The sequence below is a fragment of the Cryptomeria japonica genome, chromosome 8 (assembly GCF_030272615.1).
Source record: "Cryptomeria japonica chromosome 8, Sugi_1.0, whole genome shotgun sequence".
In the NCBI taxonomy this organism is placed as follows: domain Eukaryota; kingdom Viridiplantae; phylum Streptophyta; class Pinopsida; order Cupressales; family Cupressaceae; genus Cryptomeria; species Cryptomeria japonica.
Genome location: NC_081412.1, coordinates 218,789,608 through 218,812,007, shown reverse-complemented (window position 1 = coordinate 218,812,007; position 22,400 = coordinate 218,789,608). Strand labels below are relative to the sequence as shown.

General features: G+C 37.5%; 1 protein-coding gene across 1 annotated transcript in view; it reads left to right on the top strand.

The window, feature by feature from the left end:
• LOC131067818 (mevalonate kinase) overlaps window positions 1-21,715 on the top strand; it is a 67,192-nt gene extending 45,477 nt beyond the window's left edge. The window contains exon 5 of the mRNA XM_058002981.2: window positions 21,341-21,715. Coding sequence (XP_057858964.2) covers window positions 21,341-21,462 — 122 coding nt within the window. The 3' untranslated portion in view covers window positions 21,463-21,715. The remainder of the gene's footprint in view (window positions 1-21,340) is intronic.
• The last annotated feature ends 685 nt before the right edge of the window (window positions 21,716-22,400 follow it).

Here is a 22,400-nt window from a genome sequence, read left to right as displayed (position 1 = left end):
AATGGACTGTGTATGACCAGCAAGAAGGAAATAAGGGGTTTCAGAATTTCTTGGTATTTATCAGTTTCCTCTCTAGTATTGTTTGTTTATATATTGAGGATTAATAAAGGTGGAATGAATGTAATAAGGGTTCGATCAATTTACTATCGAATTATAATTGATTTCTAGCAATTCCCCATAATTGCTTTTTGAGCTTGTAATAGTCAAAGTTATACTTGCTGTTCAAAAATTTGCAAAGAACAAACTTAAAATGCAATAGGTTCACCTAAACTTTAGTCGTCAGAGTTGAGGGCCTTAAGAGGTTCTTACAGTTAGCAATGATCTTTGTTACTATTTTGTATACTGAGTTGCATAAAGAAATTGGTCTAAAATCACCCATTTGCTGAGGGTTCTTCTTTTTCGGTACTAAAGCTAGAAAGGTATGATTGATGGCTCCCAGCATAGTCATTTTTTTCTTGGATTCTTCTACCGCTAGGTGCAAATCTTGGGCAATAATGTCCTAGAAATGCTGAAAGAAGGCCGCGGGAAAACCATCAGGGCTTGGAGTCTTATCAGGATTCAACTGGAAGGTAACTTTCCTGACTTCTTCTAAGTCAATAGGTTTGAAGAGCTCTTTATTGTGTCTTTCAGTAATTATAGGAGGGATTGCGTCTAGAATTCTGTTTCTTGCTTCCTGAACATTCTGACAATTGCCATTCATCAGAGATTCAAAATGTCGTATTGCTTCTCGAGCAATATCCTCATAATCTTTGTCAATACTACCATCCGGTTTTACAACCTCCGATATTGTGGTCCTGCTACGGTTGGCAATAGCCGATCTGTGGAAGAACTTGGTATTTCTATCTCCATCCTTGAGCCAAAGTTCCTTGGATTTCTGTCTCCAGTGAATTTCTTCACACCGGAGAATTTCATCTAGTTCAAACTTGAGAGAGCTTTCCCTTTGGAAGAGTACATCATTCATGCCTGACTTAAAGACAGAATTGGATAGATCCTCCAATTCTGCCATAACCCTGAGTTTCTCCTTATGGATGTTTTGGAACTGACTCAAATTCCACTCTTTGATTTTGATCTTAATATACTTGAGTTTCTTATTTAGCTTGAACAACCTTGAGTTGTTTTTGTGAACCGGCTCATTCCACCATGCTGCTATCAAATCATGTAGATCTGGCACTCTAAGCCACATCGACTCAAATCGGAAAGGATGGCCACCCTCAGAATGTCCTAGAGACACATTTAGGCAAATAGGGAAATGATCTGATCCTATAAGGCATAGAATAGATGATTCAAGAATAAGATTTTGTGCTAGCCAATCACCAGCCACCAGAAACTGGTCAAGATGTTCTGCAATTTCAGTGAAACCAGTACGCCTATTTGTCCATGTAAAGGTACCATTCTTCGGGGCAACATCCAATAACTGATTCTTATCAACAAAATCCTGGAAATCTTTCTGAGCCATACCAATCCTTTGAATACTGCCCTTCTTTTCATTACTTGCCAAGATAGCATTGAAGTCGCTTGCAAACACACAGCTGCCCATAGTGATATTTTGGAATCTGTTTGACAAGAGTGCCCAAAGCTCTCGTTTGTCATTAGCAACAGAAGGTCCGTAGACATTAAAGAGATTAAAACTCTCATTTTTGCATAAACTAGTGACCAAACAATGCTGCCAATGTTTATCTTCGCCAAGGAGAGTGACTTGAACATTCAAAGGATTCTAGATTATTCCCATGCCACCAGAGGCTCCCTCGGATTGCCTCAATAGACCTTTCCATTGTTTCCATACTTTAATTTTTTTTTCAATCTCAGACTGACTCCATTTAGTCTCCTGTAATACCCAAATATCCCCCTTAGTCTCATCAATCTGGCGCTTAATTAAACGCCACTTGTCAAGGGCATTAAGGCCCTTGACGTTAAGTTTGGACTGCCCACTAGCTGCACTTGTGATTATCAGCATTGTTTTCCTTGATTTGTGCCCCCTTTTACTCTTTGGATGGAAATTTGGTACATTAATATGTGACTCAAACTTCCCAAACCCTTTTGCAGTATTATCCATTATAAGGTTGGCAACCGGTTCAACATCTTCTTCCCATTCCGAGGCAGAGGAAACAATTTCTCCTTCTTCCAAGCCCATGGTGAAGCCTTTCTTGCCTGGATCATCAAAGGCGGTTGGACCAACTGGTAGAGGGGGAATAATCTCATCCTCCATCACACTAAAATCACCGACCTTATTGGGTACTGAGGAAAAAGTAGCTGCAAACTCTATTATAATATCCTTTTGAAGGGTTTTAGCATCTTCCAAAAGATTTAGTAGAGCTTGAGCACTTTTACTGTTGGCAGTATGGATCTGTTGATGGCTAGACACAACAAGAGGAGAATAAACAACAGGATTATTCTTTTCCACCACCTTCATACTGGCCGCCGAGGATTGCTCAACATCATTTGCTTCCCGTTTTTTTGTATTTTCCTTGACTAACTTCATGTCAATCGGCTTAGTTTGCACACAAGCATAACTTTTAAGGATAGAGATCGAAACTTTACATTCAAGACCTATGTGCTCCCTTGAGAAGCATTTGGGGCAAAGGTGCAACTGATCTTCCCTGTCAATCCTTTGAATCCATATCTCTCCGGCCCTAATAATTTTGACTTCTTCTGGGATTTTGGAGATCTGGCCGCTATTAATGCATATCCTGATAAAGCTACCCCACACCCTATCCTCCAGAATATCGTCCACAGAAACAAAAGTGCCAAGCTCTTTGCAGATATCTTTAATGATCTCAATGTGCCAATAGTCCGATGGGCAGTTATATAACCTTAACCATACTGTGTTTTCCGGCAGGGTATGGAACCGGGGATTAAAATTTGGTTTCCAATCAATGATATGCACCCCAATCCCGTCCAAAGTATAAGGACCTTTATTTATAGCATTAAACATGTCCTCATTTTTCATAAACTCAATCAGATAACAATCATTCGGAAGGACATTAAAGTTAATGTTCTCCCCCCATTGCGATCTACACCATTTCTCAAAATTTCCCCTTAACCATTTGCCTCCACCCGATTTGGTAAAGAAACAGAAATCTTGAAGATTTGACCTAGCCAAATTGATCTTATTATCATCCAAAATAACAGTGGGTCTCGAAGTTTTCCTTACTGGTTTGTGGATGACTAGATGAGCCAATGGTTTGTATCTTCGCCAGGGTTCATTTTCCCCAACTCGATCCAAATTAGATCGCTGGTTTCTGGCCGAGGCAGTGGACTGCCAGGCCTCTGCATGATCGACGCGCGAGGTTATGTCTTGCCTAAACCACCCATTCCGAAATTTATTAGGGCCGTTACCCGGAGGAGGTTAAAACCTTGCCTATGACAATTAGGGATGTTAAATTTTCTTGTCTCCGATACAGAGGGTTAGGTTTTAAAATTGACTTCCAATTGCACGCCAAATCAGAAGCAGGAAGCATCGCATTTCGAAACCAACCATCATTGCTCCATGAAAAGCCATTTTTCTTCCATGCCTGCGAGTTCATTGGCCTGAGATTACTATTTGTGTAGGGGTGACTAGCATCTGATTTCCTCTGTGGTTCAGGATCCCTACTACCTCTCACCACAGGATTAGGTGCATCCACCTTCCATGGTCGGCCTGGGGTTTGATCTTTCCATGCCGTTGATTTGAGAGTTGGTTGCTTGCCGATCGTAAGGTTCTGTATTGCTTCGATTGGAAAAGCTTCGTCAGCTTCATCGCTCCAAGACCTGATCTTCCCTTGACCTCCCTTGCCATGGATCGGAGCCCCAACAATCTGCTCACCGGTTAGAAGCCTGCTGCTGCCGCTGCCTCTGCCGAATTCGCCACCTTCGCTCACCATCCTTTTTTTTTTATTGAGAGAATATATTAATCAACCCAAAAGGGTATAATATTTTTGTTATTTTCAATTTTAATTTCTTATTTATAATTATTAATTTATACTTTATAAATTATTATTTATTAATTTTAAATTTTTAAATGTTTAACAATTTGTCAATTTAATAGTTTCTATTTATAAATTTATAATATGAATTAATTTTAAACATTTGATATAAAATTATGAATTAAATTAATAAATTAAAAATTTAATTAATGTTATCTTTTAATTTTTTTAATAACAATTTGAATTAATAAGGGGCCTATATTAGAATATTAAAAAAAAAAAATTAAAAATTCAACTTTTTTAATTTTTTAATATTTTTTAATGGCCTTAGATGTGGGGACGTTTGGCCGTCCCCGAGACGGATTGGGGACGTCCCAGCTGTCCCCAACCATCCTTGGGACATACGGACGTCCCCCAGAGCTAGGCCAAGCGTCCCCTCGTTTCGAGGACGTCCCCTCAAAATTCATGACAATTTGGGGACAGGGGGAAACGTCCCCTGGCCGTCCCCAAGTCCCTGAAATGTCCCCGGGACTGGGACGGGGGTTTTCAGGTTGGGGACGCGTCCCCGAGTAACGTAGGTGTTTGGAGATCACTTGACATGTGTAATGTTTCAATTATGGCTCTTATGTTCTCTAAATGCATTAATTTTTTTTTTTTTTTGTAAAACAATGGTTTTCTTTTTTGCCGAGTCCTTGTCAAGTCCTTTCTCGAGTTTTTGTTGAGTTCAAGTCTAAGTCCAATTTTTGGGCTGCCGAGTTTGGGCAAGTCCGAATTTTCCAACTATGGATCTAATGGCCCTATCCATGCCCTCATATATGTAGCCCATTGTGGGCTTCTCCCCATGAGCAATTGGTAGGAGAACTACCAAGGGCTTAGTGAACTACAAATATTTTGAAACATTAACTTAAGTGTGAACGAAAATAAGCAAATAAAATAAAAATATGAATAAAAATTAAAACATAATGTAGAATTTAATTTTACCTTCACAATCTTTGCAGCAGGTGCCCCAAAGCTTGGCTCATCAAAAATGCAATTTGCCACATCAATCCTTGTAGAACTCATAGCATAGGATGAAAAAGTCCACTCCTCACCAACAAACATACGCCTCAAAGTTGCCTTTCACCAAATCAAAGATTCTAATGTGATGAAATTAGTAGCAAATCTAGTTATGCTAGGATGAGCCAACTCCTTCTGCCCTGTGCATTGCCTTGTTAGGCTAAGGAACCATGTGTGATTGTATACAAATTTACAAATATTTTTGGCCAAGTTCACATGTTTTTTTATCCATGGAAGCTTCCCAAGATCCTCTAATATGAGGTCAAGGCAATGAACAACACATGGATTCCAAAATAATGTTTGGTGCCTCTCCATCAATAGTCTACTTGCAGCAACATAATTTTCTGCATTATCGGTCACCACTTTCACCTCATTCTCCTTGCCTACCTCAACTAGGACTTCCTCTAGAGCCTCACAAAGGTATGTGGCATTTTTTGCATGCCCTGAAGCATCAATTGACTTGATTGACCCGGTGCCACCTGAAAAAGAAACAAAATCAATGATTCAATAAAGCATAAATTAAAAATATTAATCGCTAAATCAATGCATTGAGGCAAGTACAATCACCTAAGGAAGAAACATGAAAATTCAGTAGTGTCCTATTTCTTCTATCATTCCAACCATCGGTCATGATGGTGCAACCCTTTTTCCTTCATATTAAGTGTTGCTCCTCTATTGTGGCTTCTACATCAACCACCTTTTGTGCCAAAATTGGGCCCTTTAAGTCATCTTAATGAGGAGTTTTGAACCTTGCCGCACAAATAGTTATGCCATCAACCATATTTTGCCAAAAAGGAGACCTAACACATGTCACAAATAAATTAAATAAGTGTTGCAAAATTGGAGAATTTAACATTAAACTTGATTTCGACATACATCTAAATATAAAAATTCATGAGACAGAATCAAACTAGAAATTTTAAAACAATTTAAAAAAAAAGAATTACCTGGCTGCACGGAATGGAATGATGCAATAGTACCAAAAGTTTCCAATTGCACATCTAGCTGCATCATGTGTGTCCTTGTTCCAACCCATGCTCTCAAGCGATGGTTGGGAACCAAGAGTAGTGTGTGGCAAAAAAAATGAATACATTCTAGATTTACGAATTCTAGGACCAAGGCTAACACCCCCACTAGCACCAACACCAGCACTAGGACGAAATGCAGGCATGCAAGAAGCCTCTCCAATACCACCAATGCAAGCTAGCTCCTCTCTTTACCTCTTTTTCAATTCTTTTTGCATCTCAAATGTTTCTAATTGCACTTGCACCTCATGAACAACCTCTGTAGGGGCCTTATTGCATCCCACAATATCATGGGCGGTATGTGTGCAAGATGGTATTTCAATATATTAATGCCTCCATGATAAATTGTTTTGCAATATGCACATTTCACCTCATGTTGCATTGGTGTCAGTGGTGTGCAGGTTTTGCGCAAGTAAAATTTTGTTTATTGAACCTCATGTTGCATCGGCTATATAGATTCCCGTCTAAGTTGCCCGTTCGAGTACCCGGTACACTAGTACGACAAAATTTTGAAAAGGGGTTTGGATTCGTTAGTACAAAACAATGTAAAAATTATATATATATATATATATATATATATATATATATATATATGGATATACATGCAGTCTAGAAGCATGAATTAAGATTAGAATGTTACATAGCATCATATAAACAACAAAACCAACATAAACTTGTAATCATAGCATCATATACATCAAGTTCAATATCAAAATGACAAAATAATAATATTGAGCTCAAGTATCATTGTTTCAACAATTGGAACTATAGTTGTAATTTTTAAAGTATAATCATCAAATGGATTCTCTAATTCATCAACACCATCATTCTCATCCTCCTCATCCTCATCATTGACATTGACATTAAATGAGCCAATGCCAATGCAATTGCCACTTGCACTATAAGTTTGCTCGCTATCTGAGTCATCAAATGCAACAAGCTGAGAAGCGAAAGCATCCAAATCAGTATGCTCTAGTTCTATATCCCACATCTTCGTCTCCCCTTGCCTGTAGTCATGTTGCTTGTGTGAAAGAAGACGTAGGTTGGAATGCACATATACTAAATTCTCCACTCTTTTTGATTGCAATCTATTGCACTTTACTATGTAATGTCCCCTTTTTAGCAGACATGGATTTTGGATGATTAGCCTATCATTTTGACCCTCGTAGTTTAATAATTGTGGATAGAGGGTCTTCTGAGGCAGAGGCTTGGTTAATGGAGGTTCTTGTCTTCTCCAGAATTCAATATGTTCCAGTTTGATCTTCGTTTGGCTTAGATTGGACTTCGTTTGGGCTCAGTTTCATATACTTACCATTTATAGTAAGTTAGGAGACGATTGAGAGGGACTCTTTCTATTTTTAGTAAGTCAATGGGTTGGATAGAGAATAAAATGGTCAACTCCCCGATGTAGACAAAATGAAGAAATATTGATTAATCATGGAGTTATGCTTATTTGATTATTAATAAAGTGATAGCTTTATTAATAAATTTTATTATGAGGCCATTTAATGTGATATTATAAGTTATTATTATTTCATAAGGAAAGGGTCATGTTCATCATTGAAAGGGGGTCATTTATTCAATTAAGTATGGGGGTCCAATATTAATTAAATGTTGAAAGATTTCCTAAGTATGAAATGAAATAACATTTTAAATGTTATTTAAATGCTTTTCCTTGGAAATCGAACTTATGAGGAGTATATAAGACTTCAAGCCAAAATCAATTTCATTCTATTGAGCCATTTTCTTCATTTCATGAATTGTGAGGAGAAGCCAAGGGTTTCTGTCTGCAATCAGCCATTGGAGAGCAAGAATTCTTCAATGTAGAAGCCATTTGAGGTGGTGAAATATCCATTGAATTTGGCATACAGGAGAGCTCCATACAGAGGTTCTATTTGGGCAAATTGGAGGTAAATACAAAGAGTTTTTATCAGCAGATTGAAGAAGTTTAATAATCAGATTGAAGAGCAAGATTTCCACAGGCCTTTGCAAGGTGTTGACATTCCTTAACAAGCCATACAACTGTTGCATATCCCAGCCGTACCTCATGTGAGATATGTGCCTTGGGGTTAGTTTGATTTTGGCATTAGTGACCACCAAAAATTGTGAATAAATCAAAGAAGCGTTGCTGGGAGGTTGGGAGTCTAGGCACCTCATCATTGAAGACAAGAGCAAGGACATCAAAGAGAAATTGAATCATCAAGCAGACTGCTAGCATTTCCAGGTTCTCATATTTGAACATTATGCTGCTATGGTAGTCTTTTGATAACAGATTTGATATTATATCTATCCTTCATTGTAGCCAAGAGTCTTGGCAAGTTCATGCTTAAGTATTTTGCATTTCAATAAAAGAGTTTAGGTTGGGAGATTCATAGCAGCACTTTGATCATTAGAGTGTTCTTAACTTCTTAGTATGCATGCCAAATGTTTGTGAAAATGACAGATGGCTGTAGATGCACATTTTACATGGAGAATTCATATATATTCATATGAAAAGACCAAAAGTAGTTGCATTTGCTTATAGTACTTCGCTTGGACATTATGGTGTTAATTTGCAAGCAAAATCAGTCTGAAACAAATTACAGCAAATTAGAGGATTCATGACAAGTGTTTGACAATATTCCTTGAGCTTCTAATCGGTATTTTGAGGTCAGAATTGGCAAAGGGATATTACATACTGAGTGGATGAAAGAGTATGTGCTCCAATTTCTTTTTGATGCAGATGAGCTAGCAACCTATGAAGACAAAGTAAACAATTAAAGTTATAAATTTATAAAATAAAAAATTACTAGCAACCTATGAAGACAAAGTAAACTATAAATAAAACTTACTTTTGATAAATTTTAATTAATTAAACTTGTGATAAAATTGACTGCGAGGGGTTGTAGGTTTTGGAAGCATGTGCCATGGAAGTACCACGAACTATGAGCATCCTTCTTGAATCTATGACGAAGAGCATCAACACTTGGACCATTTCCGTTTGCAAATTTTATGAACTCATTTGTAATCATATCTCACAAATCATCTTTAGGGTAGAGTCCAAGGAATGCTGCCTTGTACCCATCAGACACTTCTAAATCTCTCCATGGTGCAAGCCTTCGTAGTTGATCAATAAATTGACTACTATAGTACTTGGTGCCAAGGCATAGGCAAGAAGATGCAAAGGAATGGTCATCTTATTCTTCCTTTCTACAACAATTGCTTCCATTTGTTTGAAGGATTTCTCCGCAGGGTCTTGCTCTTTTGCATCTATAATGCACTTCATTTTTTCAAGCATTAAGTCAATGCCATCATAAATCTCTCCAATGCAAGGCCTATCCATGTCATTATAGCGAATCATGCTCATAATGGACTCAGTGAAACTAAGGAGATATGTCACAAGATCCCACCATGACTCATCCAATATCCTGACCCTAATTCTTACTGCCCTCTCAATGCTGCTCTGCTTCCATATAGCCCAATTTCGGTTGATCACCATATTGCAAAGTGCCACTTTAACTTTCACCAAGTCGTCTCAAGACGATTGTGTTTGATGCAAAACGGATCTCAACAACCTATAACACAAATTAATGCCAAAATGATTAAAAAATAAACCCAAACTTTAAAGAAGAATACACATTATAGCTTACACAAACAAATTGTGAACATTGAAAATAATTTTTTTTTAAAATCAGAAAATGTAAAATTAAATTACTATTTCACTTACCCTCAATAGCTCCAAACTCGAAAAAGATCTAAAAACCCCTTGAGACATGTGGTGGTTTGTGATGAACATCTGGATGTCCTCAGCCTCTGAATACACTTGTTTGATCCAATCAATTTTATTCCCAATCTTTTGTAGCATAAGATTGAGTGAATGGACTGCACAAGGTGTCCAAAAGATGTGATGATAGCGTCCCTCAACCAACAAACCAGTAGCTCTACAATTTTTTGCGTTGTCCATTATGACTAACAACATTGCGGGGTCCCATTGTCTCAATGGCAAAGATGAGAATATCTGCAATAAATTGCCCATCTTTTATTGGCCCTCACAATCCACAACTTTCAAAAACATTTCCCCTTTAGGGCACACTGCTATGACATTGATCAAAGGATGATTTTTAGAATCCTTCCACCCATTTGAAACAATTGATACATTGGTCTCAGCCCATGAATCTCTGATGGGCTTCAATACATCTTCAACCCCCTTCACCTCTTTTTCCAATAAGGTTCCACATACCTTCTCATAACCTGGGCCCTTATACCCTCTTGGAGCTTCATTAACACTTTTCAACATTTTTTTCCAATATGGGGAGTGAACAACATTGAAAGCCAACCCATTTGCATATATGCATCTTGCTACATCTTGGTTGGCAATGTTTCAACTCTCATTTTGAAATGCAGTTTCTAAAGGCCCCTTTGATCTTTTGCATGCAATGGGTCCTTCACTTTCAGGCTCAATTGTGGAAAAGAAGGGGTGGTTTTCTACTACAACATTGGGATTAGATGGGGGTTGCGTTCCCTTTGTTTGTTTTGGAGTGGTTTGATGTAATCTACGGGTTTCTTTCACTTCTGCTTTTTCATGCTCCCTAATATATATTAACACTGTCTCTTGTGGTATAGGCACACCATTTTTTCCAGGGCATTTTTTGATGCCTCTTCTTGGTATTCCATACAACTGGACTACCACCCGATAATATGAACTATTACGTTCTTTATCACATCCTTGGCATTTCCAACAAAATCCCCCACCTCCTGGAAGCGATTGTATAATGTCAACATACTTCCATAGCGGAGAATTTGGATCTATTCTTTGTTTTGATTGCTTATTTGTGTCTATGGAGGAAGAGATAGATGCCATTCTAGTTCCTATGGCAAGAAATAATATGGACACATTCAAAAACAAAAACAAAATAATGAAAAAAAGAGGTAAACTAAACAAATAATGTTTCATGTTTGACAATTTTGAAAAAAAAATGGTTGAAAAAAAGGTACAAAAACCTACCTCTTTCAGCCAATGGAAGCTTGCAAATATGTAGAAATGATGTTGCAACACTTGTTCAAGCTTCAAAAATCAATCTTCAACTCCTATTTGATGTTGGAATCCAAACTTTGTTAGATCTGCAATGAAAAAACTAATGTTTGCAAAACAAATGAGAAATGAACTAACTTTATGTTTTGAATGTCACTTATAGGGTTTTATTTTTGTTTTTTAAGTGGCGAATAAAAAAAATTAAATAAATATTGCAAAAAAATTGTTTTTTGGGCCGCCAAATGCTCGGGTTCGACTTGGGCTCACCCGGTTTCGCCCAAGTCAAACTAGCCCTTCCAGACGCAGACCCTAGCTGTGTTAGAACCAATGAACACTGAGAGGGGGGGGGGGGTGAATCGATGTTCTACAATTTATAACTTTCTTGAACTGATTCCTAAACCACTTGATGCAAATGAATAAAGTAAAGTGCAGAAACTCAATACAAACAGCACACAACCATAACACCAAAATTTTTACGTGGAAACCCAGAAAGGGAAAAATCACGGTGGGATTGAGATCCACAATATTAATATATTGTGATCAGGAGTATAATAATATTACAAAGGGAATGCACATGCATTCAGGCACACTGCCTAGAGCTCATTGCTCAATTACAAGAGAGGGCCACAACCCCCCAAGGACTCACTGTCCTACAAATATTACAAATAACAACTTGAATGTCTGAACTGATGAATAGCATCTACAAATGCCAAATTGCAGTTCCGGTTAAGCACAAAGTTTCTTTCTTCCACTATTCTGGCACACTGCTCTATTCTGTTGTTCTGTCATACACCAGAGCATAAATCCAAAGATAGCGCACGTGAAACTGCTCACACACGCTTATACAATATTCGCACACCAACATCGATTTACAAAATGATCAAATAGATCAGTCTTATATATCCACATCACTTGATTAGGTGACCAACATGTCGGCTCTGAAAATATTTGCAAAACATGAAACGTGTAACAAGAAGTCGTCTCAATCCAATTACAAATACACATGCAGACCAAAACAAATTGATTATATGCTTCACATATGTTGGCTCGACAACCTCAAACTCGGAACCAATCAACAAAATCATCTCAAAGATTTCACATAACACGCTACACCACTAATCACCCAAATAACCTTGTTCTTCCTGAAATGTCGGATATCGGATATCCAATCTTGCACGAGGATCAATATTGACGGCTAGGATTGCGGACTAAGCTATTCCAATCATCGAATCAACTACCTCTTCCACCACAAACAAAAATATGCACCCAAAATTGAGTTCTACTCAATGTACTCGAACACTGTGTTCCACCTTCTAGACTTAAGCAAAATAGACTTCGAACTTTTGGTAAAATGATTCTGCATAATCCGGATGATGCTTCCGATCTGAGTTGCCACTAGTGACAACCCCAAAACAATCCTCAAACACTTATCTCTTTCGGAACAGTGTCTCTTGCCAACAATCTCCTTCTTTGGCATTGATGGCAACACTTGGTGAAAAATGACACTGTTAAACCAAAACTGTCGTACACTGCAAAATTTCAAAACTTCGATTCTAATAGGCTCCCCCTGAGAATATACATCATTTTTCACTTCTCTCCCCCCCCTTTGACATCAATGGAAAAGGTAGGTATTTGCTCAAAATTCTATGTACAAGGGTATACACAACAACTTACAAAAATTTGAAGATGTCTGCAAAAATAGACTTCAGGGACTGCAAGTGATCATCCCAACCTTTCTTCAGGCTCTCTAAAATGTTGATGAGAGCACTGAAAAGGTATGCATGCATTTCTACCCCTCTGAGATCTAAAGGTACACTCTTATTTAGTGCATTCAAGGCATCCTGTTGACTGCTAAGAAAAGTATCAAACCGGGGAATGATTGGGTTCCTCAGCTCTCCCACTCTACCAACTATTATATCTTTCTCTTGATTCAGGCTCTTGATTTTATCAAGTAGAGACATCACCTGAGCTTCATAGTGACTAGCAAAGACTGTCTGGTTGGCATAGGACTGAGATATATTGGCCAGTTGTCCTTCACACTCCTTGATCTTCTTATCAAGCTCTCTAGTGAACTTTGGCAATAGAAGACATGACTTGTAGATTTTTCCACCTTCGTCCAATGCCTCTTGAATGCCCTTCACACTGATAATCAGGCTGATCCTATCACCTTCAACCATCCTCAAAACTGTCCTTAACCTCATAGCATTGAAATGGTTCAGTACTTTTACATCTGCAGCTTTCTCTAGGGATTCAAAATGAGGGCCCACTGACTTAAGCATACTTCTCAGCTTGCCGGAGGGTGAGTCAAGTGTGTCTTGCTTGAAAGATGGCAAAATTTTCTCAAGAACACTTGTAGCCAGAGATATAAGCTCTTTGTCCTCAGAGTGGGACTTCAATAAGTCTTCATTGGCTTTAGCTTGGGCTATTGCTACAAATTTTAGTGTTTGGACAGAAGATAAGGAGTTAAGATTGATAGGTCCTTGGATGAGATTTGTGTCACTTATTATTTGCTTGCCATTTTTAGATTCCACAGTGTCTCTTGCCACCGAAACCTGTTCAACCTTGCCTTCTTCCTTCTCCTTCTTTTCCTTCTCTGTATCCCCTCCCTTCTCACTATCAACCTCCTTAGCTTTCTTCTCTAATTCAACTGACATCCCCGGAGGATTCTGAGTTGCTTCACCTGAATCTGCAATCTTCTGACTATCATCAATATCATCTGCAACAGCAACAGGTCAGTTGTCTGTTCATCCGGTTTTGCAATTTTCCGTTCATCTCCTATGGATGGCATTTCCCAAGGACTTTCAGAACAAACTTTTGAACACTCTCCTGAGATTTCTCAGGAACTACATCATACTCATACTTTTTACGATTTTCCCTCAAAATTTCCCGTGTCTCCTTGTGTACATCCTCATTCTTGCCAATCATTATTTTATTCACTCTGGTTTTGCTTCTAAATCTTTCTTTACTTTCCTTAAGAATTCTGTCAACTTCTGTCTTGGCAATTACCGGATAGAGTTGCACTAGCTCATATTCCCTTATTCTCTCCTCTTCTATCCTAGCAGTTTCTTTTCTCAAATCTAAAATATCATACAAACTTTTAGGAACTTCAGATGCAATCTCTATAAGTGCCTTGCTATACTTATTCAAAAATACAATTGTAGCTTCTTCTAATGATCTCTTCCCTTTCTCATCCAATCTATCATAAAACTGGGAAAGCAACTTGAGATTACCTTGTTCTGTTATTGCTTCCTTCACTTGCTTAAGAGTTACGCCGGATTGTTCAGCTTCAACTTTGGGCTTCTTGCTAGGCTGACCTTCTTCGGAAGGTTGCACCTTGACAACCCTGGCAGCAGTAGCTCTCTTCTTGACTTCTCTCACTGCTTCATCTAATTCAATCTCCTCTTCCGCAGTGGCTGCCACATAAACTCTTCTAGGTTTCTCTTTCTTCCTCTTCTCAGCTCCATCGGATGGTTTGGATTGAGGTTTTGTCGAGGGGACATGCTTTTGAGCACCGGAGGAAGGTGCTGATTTCCTTGTTTGCCTTGGCTTCGGTGAAGGAGTTTTTGGTTTGGTCTTCGTAGGTTTGACCATATCTTCTTCTTTCAAGATGCTCCTTTCTCGGGCTCTACGGACTGCCTCCTTTGTAATTCCCATATCCTTTGCTAGCTGCTTCACTTCCTTCCTCACTCTTCTCTGAATCCCAGGTTTGGTGAATTGAGAGTGCAAGCTCAAGCTTTTCTCCTTATATGTCCCAAATCTTTCCTCTAATTTGTCTATCGGTTTGCTCAAAAGGCGTTGAACATGTGCATTAAGAGTATCACCATCAACCTCTTGCCCCATGGGCATGATCCATGTTGTCCTAGGTTCAACAGCCTCCATTAAGTATTGATCGGTGTCCACCATGAAGCATATGGAGTCTTCATACTTTTCCACAATTTCCTTAGGGATCCTTTCCCTGCTCTGCATCATGCTTTGGAAGGTTTTGAAGTATCCCCACGGAATAGCTTTTTGAGCTTGTGCATCTCCTAAACTTTCTAGAGTTTCCTTTTTTTGCACCGCCACCGGCCTGTCATAGGCCCATTGAACTTTTCCTACATCGGGGACCTCATTCATGAAATAGAAGTACGAGCATATAATTAGGGTACCGAATTTGAATACATGCTTCTTGTCCTGCTTTATCTTCTTCAGATTGTTCAAGAGTTCACTCTAGGGCACCCCACACAAATCATACAACTTGTCTTCTTTGAGAATTTGATATGTAGCGTAAATGGCCGTATCGGATATTGAATTGTCTCTGCTGGATTGATAGACCTTGTAGCCCATCACCATGGATGCAAACCTGACATCATATTCAATAATGTCACTGATTGTCACGATCTCCCATCATGTGTGGAACCGGTTGCCTCCGTCACGGTCTGGTTCTTTACATTCCTAAGGCCAAGAACTTCACTAGTTAAATTCAAGCATGTTATGGCTTTGATTGTTGACTTTGTGATCTTGTGTGACTTGTCAAGACATGAATTTGCCATGAACTCTGCTCATAATGTATCTAGCCCATTCGGGTTCGTCAAAAACCTAAAAGTTTACGAACTGAATGAAACCCTTGTCCTGGAGAGATTTGAATTCGGGTTTTAGGTTTCCCATGCCATCTATCATGTGCTCTGTATAAAGTTTCATCATTTCAGCATTCTTGAGCTTTTCAAAGTTGCAATGGATGTAAGCCCTAATATCTTCAACATGCAAAACACCATACAAAACGGATGAAAATGCTTCTTTCGGATCATCTTCCATCGATTTATATGGGTGTTCCTTAAACTTAGGTCTTGTCCTATCAGTTATGTCAACAACCAACAGAGTCGCCACAACTGATGATGCGATTGTCGAATTTTAGGTTATAAACAAAGAAAGTTATCGAACTCTGAAAATACCTTTGGTCTCCAACTGGATGCAAGAAATCTTTGCCGAATCTCTTCAAGCTCAGGGTTCACTGCAGAGTCTTCTTCGCCAAGCTCTTTTGCTCTTTCGCTTCGAATGCAATATGAGAAATGAGAGTTAAATCGCCCTTTTTATCCACTGCATACCTAACTTTTAGGTGTAATAAATGCTCAACCCTAACTCTTCTAGATGCTCTAAATCTCAGGAATATTATTCCAGTCTCTCAAATCAGCATGAAGTCTTCTGAAGATCCTTCAGGATCGACTGCACAATCATTCACAACCATCTGCAACTTGCCGTAGCCAGTTACAGATCTCAAATATGGGGTTTTTTAGGATCTACATGAAAAGCTTCCCCCTAAGGCCAAGTGCCTTAGTTATTAGATGAGGTTCAAGCACCGGAATCACGTGCGGACTTATTCACTGCATCTGAATCACCCTTTTTGACCTATTTCTTCTTAAACTGCTCTCTGATCTCTTCAACCTTCACTTTGCCCTTATCATCTAATTTGTTCTTGTCTGCCGGAGTATCCTTGTTCATATTCTTGCTTCTGTAGAATTTTGCAATGTGACCGGATTTGTTGCAAGCATAGCAAACAATGTTGTTTCTCTTATTAGACCTAGAATTACCTTGATTTCCCCTTGATCTACATTGATTAGCAATATGTCCAAATCTTCCACAAGCACATCATCTCATATTTCTCCTCTTTACCATATTTCTGCATTCGTTTGACTTGTGACCATATTTATTGCAATTGAAACATTGTCTGGAGAATGATGAACTATTTTGATTTGCTCTATTTCTGCATTGACTTGCCATATGACCAAATTTATTGCAAACAAAGCATTTACCATTGAATTTATAAGCATTGGGTTGTCTTACCGAAGATCTCTTGTTCTTTTGATGATGAGGTTTAGCATTGCTTTGACCAAATCCGGAGCTTTCTCCTTTGTCATATCCAAGTCCTCTCATATCACCTTTACTCTTCTGACTTTGTAGCATCTCATCTAGCTTAGGTGAGCTAACATTGAATTTTTCTTTGTACTCATTAGCAATGGTAAGTTCATCTCTCAGAATCAATGTTCTACGATTTATAACTTTCTTGAATTGATTTTTAAACCACTTGATGCAAATGAATAAAAGTAAAGTGCAGAAACTCAATACAAACAAGCACACAACCATAACACCGGAATTTTTACAATATTAATATACTGTGATCAGGAGTATAATAATATTACAAGGGGAATGCACATGCATTCAGGCACATTGCTCAATTACAAGAGAGGGCTACAACCCCCGGAGGACTCATTGCCCTACAAATTTTTTCAAATAACAACTTGAATGTCTGAATTGATGAATAGAATCTACAGATGCCAAATTGCAGTTTCGGTTAAGCACAAAGTGTCTTTCTTCCACTATTTTGGCACATTGCTCTGTTCTGTTGTTCTATCATACACCAGAGCATAAATCCAAAGATAGCGCACGTGAAACTGTGCACACACGCTTATACAATCTTCGCACACCAACATCGATCTACAAAATGATCAAATAGATTGGTCTTATATATCCGCATCACTTGATTAGGTCACCAACATGTTGGCTCCAAAAACATTTGCAAAACATGAAACGTGTAACAAGAAGTCAGCTCAATCTGATTACAAACACATACGGACCAAAACAAATTGATTATATGCTTCACATATGTTGGCTTGACAACCTCGAACTCGAAACCAATCAACAAAATCATCCCAAAGATTCTGCATAACACGCAACACCACTAATCACCTAAATAACCCTGTTCTTCCTAAAATGTCGGATACCGGATCTCCAATCTTGCCCGAGGATCAATACCGAAGGCTAGGATTGCGGACTAAGCTATTCCAATCATTGAATCAACTACCTCTTCCACCCTAAACAAAAATATGCACCCAAAATTGAGTTCTACTCAATGTACTCGAACACTGTGTTCCACCTTCCAGACTTAAGCAAAATAGACTTCGAACTTCTGGTAGAATGATTCTGCATAATCCAGATGACGCTTCTGATCTGAGTTGCCATCAATGACAACCCCAAAACAATCCTCAAGCAGTTATTTCTTCCGGAACAGTGTCTCTTGCCAACAAGCTGGACCAACAGGCGGATCAGACCAAGAAACGGACCAGGACTGGACCAGACCAGAACTAGGGGGGCAAAGGGCTGAACCCTACACCTTAGATTCTTGTAGCTAGAGGGGACCAAAAAAATATGTGATTAAGGTTATCCTATTTAAAGGTTTTGATGGATGATTTATATTTTTTCCAGGTTTTTTCATGCAATGGCACAGTTTGTTTCTTCCTTGGAGGCTTCTTGCAGAAGCTGGCTTCAAGAATACCTAATAAGAAGTTCAAAAACCCTCGGAATAAAAAATTCTAGTTTGCACAAATGAAAGGAAACTCCATAAATTTGACCTTCATTGATAACATGTAAAGTTTAAAATTTTCTGACATAAATGAAATAAATTTAACTAAAGAATAACTCAGATCTAAAGTTGATAACTGCCTAGTGGAAATAAAAGATGATGAAGAGAGCACAATTATATTCACTAACAATCAACATTTATAAAATGCAGTGAAGTTGCATTTTATAGAGAATACAAATGGAGATGAGATGGACAACTCTGCCTCCTAAAGTAACAAAATTCTAATAAAGCAATCTATAGTGAACTAGGAAAAAGTATAACCTTGAAAATATAAATATCTAGTGATAACTTAATTAATATCTGCCTAAGCATGATGAATATAACCTAATGTGTAGTAATAAATTATTTACACCAATTTCTACCATGGTTGTCTATTGTTTTGTCATTCTTTTGTCATTATACCTCAATTGTTAGTTTTATTGTTCTCTCTCTCTTAAACTGTTTCAGCTTATAAGACATTATAACTTCCTTCCAGTGCGTTGTCCCCTAGATCAGCCTTAGACTCCAGATTATAACATGATGGTACACCATAAAGGATGATTTCTAGCTGGTTGACATTCAAGATGTAAGTCTTTGAATATCTTGTTAGCTTGCATCATTAAAACACAATAAGAGGCCCAAATGGTTCACTTAAACATCAAGAAAACCGTTGGACTAATTTAAAACTGGTAGGATGCACAAGAAAGAAAGGGATGACAAGGTGATTACAAGTACTAGGGTCACTAAGTCTCCTTGTGAGTTAAGACTAATGTTGGAAATAAAAAGGGTGAACTTAGTGCAAAGTTGCTGATCAATGCAGATATTTTGTTACATAGGGTTGATTTAAGGAAGCATACATGTTTTAGAAATTTATAAACTGTGGGGAATATTTTCCAATATGGTATTATCATTTTATTACGTCTGGTCAAAATCTAAATATATTTATTCAAATCTCTTATGAATTTTGTATGTCCAATGAAAACCTGGCAAATTCATGTGGAAAATATATCTTGTTTTGTAGAAAATTGAAGTGCATATTCAAATGGCCATTTTTTTGGTGAAAAATTAACAAAATTAGCTTATTGGTGATAATTATTGCTACCATAAGTATCCCTACACATTGTTATCCATTAGGAGTGTAAGGCCCGCTAGATTGCCCAAATCTGGAAGACCACACCAATATGTTGGTTAGTGTTGGGGATTGCTCTCAAGTGAACAGCTGTCAAAGCCATACCTCTCAATCAGGTGTAGGAACAATAAACAAAATTCAAGTGCACAAGAGAGGATTTCATGGTGTATAATCATAATGCAAAGTCAAAATAATGATTGTGGAACATCTCAAGAGCCAAACGATGCCAAGAAATTGTCCAAGCAACTCAAATTCAATGGTAAAATCCGGAAAGATAAGAATGTTGACATAAATTAAAAATATGAAGATGACAAGGTTAATGTCTGATAAATTGTTATTGAAATAGACAAAATGTTGTAACATTTTTTACTGCCAATATCATTGTGTGCAATGGTGATCAAAACTTGAACTTGTTGCAGACTTTTTACATTGCCTACTTTGGAGTATCACTTTAGGTGAGAAAGAAAAACAAGAAGATATTTTCATGTTTGAGAGTAAATAAGGGAACATCCCTAAAATTGAAATTGAGATGTTTGTTGAGGATTGTTGAATATAACCTTTTGTAGGAGTTCAGCTGTGCATTCTTAATGGGGGATTTCATGTCTAACCATGGATTGTTGGTGCTCTGGAAGTTACCGGAACAGTCTAAACAAAGTTTGGTAGAAATTTTGTAAGATCAGATGGTCAAATTGCTCAAAAATGATTAGAATCCAATAAGTGCAATAATCATGCCATTTTTCCTACTAATCTATTAAAACATTTACCGACATTTTAGAAGAAAAACTTGAGGAGTGCCCTGCTGAAAGGTCTTGAATGGTCATTACCAATGCTGGATTGAAGATCATGATTCAATATACAATGCAGGCCGGTATTACAATGAAATATGGCAGAGATTTTTCTTTATTTGGGAAGGTTTTTCTGTTGATTTTGTCAAATTGGACATCGAAATGTATCTCATGTTAATATTTAGGCATTACTGTCAGTGATGTGTAGATTTTGATATTGTAAAATTTTTTAAACACTGTTACCATTTTCTTATTAAGCAAATGATCAACACTTATATTAATAATTGATGAGGGATGATATAGAACTTGAGGACTTGGGAAGGAAAACAATGCGCAGTGAAATCAAACTTATGAGACAAATATTTGGTTTAGCGTATATGCCTGAAGGTGTGGACTTATGGTTGCAACAAACACAATTTTCTGCAATGACCAGATAAACAATTTAATCATCAATTCTATTAAGTAACAGCTAACAAATAAATTACCTGTTGGTCTTTCACACCAATAAAGAGGGTACTTTTAGTTTTTGAAGCTAAAAATGTCTTTCTATTGTGCAAATCGAGAATTTTGTGTTGAATAAACCTTTATATCAGTGAAGCATCTGGATGGAGCTTTTAGAGGAAAGCAACTTCATTTGATAATTATTCATGTGCCTTTTCAGGCTATAAACATAGTTCTGCACTATAAACACCGTTCTTGCAGAACTAGAATGGCTGCAACAAAAATAAGCTTACTAAATATTATTTGAGGGATATGAGAAAATTCAAAATAGTAGCCCACAATTATTGCTAAATTCACTTGACATTTGAGGCGTGCTGTTCTAGCTATGGAATGCTCTCAATCATGCCATGTCTCTTAACTATTCCTCTGTTAGTCTGTTAAGTATCAGGTTAAGAATTATTTTTATTCTATTTGGTGATCAGAAAAAGATTTTTAGCTCTCAGATGGAAAGAAATCTGTATTTGAGTTTCTATTTTTATGTAATTTTTAAGATTTAGATTCATTCATCTGCTTCTCTCCAGTTCTCCATCCTTGTTTTGTATTCTTGACATATGAACAGTATTATCTGCCAAGGTAGTTGAGAAAGTAAAGGTTGATTTGGAGTCTCAGGGATTCCAGTGCTTCCTAGCAACAGTCGGTGGTGAAGGAATTCAAGTTTCCTTCCAATGCCAAAGTGCATAATGATAGATGTGTTGGGCATGTCTGTAGAATATCATTTTGTGGCAAAGTTATGGCAATTTGACTCAATTTACAGATTGTCTTTGTACGTAACTATTGAATGTTGCGTATTGGAGTATCCTTGTCAAAAAAAATTCAGAAATAATAGAGATCCTATGAATTATAATTTTTAAGTGTGCTGCTGTATTTATTTTAACATGGTAGGAAAAGGTAATGATGTATGAAAACGTCCACATATTGGGTTATTTTGGTTTTATTATCTTGTTAAAGTTATTTACGTAAGCAATACATAATTTTAATGAGGTATTCACGATTGGTTTGATGCACGAACAATTGGTACCAGATCATGGGAACGTAGTTTGACTCTTTTTGTTACAATTGAAGAAGAGAGTTGAGAGGATCTTTTATGGTTATAGGAACAATTCTACTCCATTGACTAGGGAAAGATATTCCTAAGGTTCAAGGGACAACATTTTGTTTGAGTTCCATGCCAGCAAGGAAAATATGGTAACATTGTACATTCTAAATTCCAGATCAACTAGTTGCTTACATTCTGTCTATCTGATTCTTTGAATTGTCAATTATTGCACCATTCAGTATCATTTCCTGTGAAAAATATATTTTTTTCATTCAATAACATGAATGGAATTCTCCTAATTTTATGGCACATCATCGGTTGATAATAGGGAAATCCAGATATTTCTGTATTGATTCTATTCAAATCCATTTATTATGGAAGTAAATACCCTTAAAATTTGAACAGTAAAATTGAAAGTGAGAGAGAAATGACTTTGATGTCAGATCATTTGTTTTTCCCTAAATATAGCAATTCAATTTAATTTGCAGCCTTAGTGAAAATCATATACGGTAGATAGCATACAACAGTAAAAGTGGTACGCATATGAATTTTAACAGAATTATGTATTTTGACAAGGATTCCA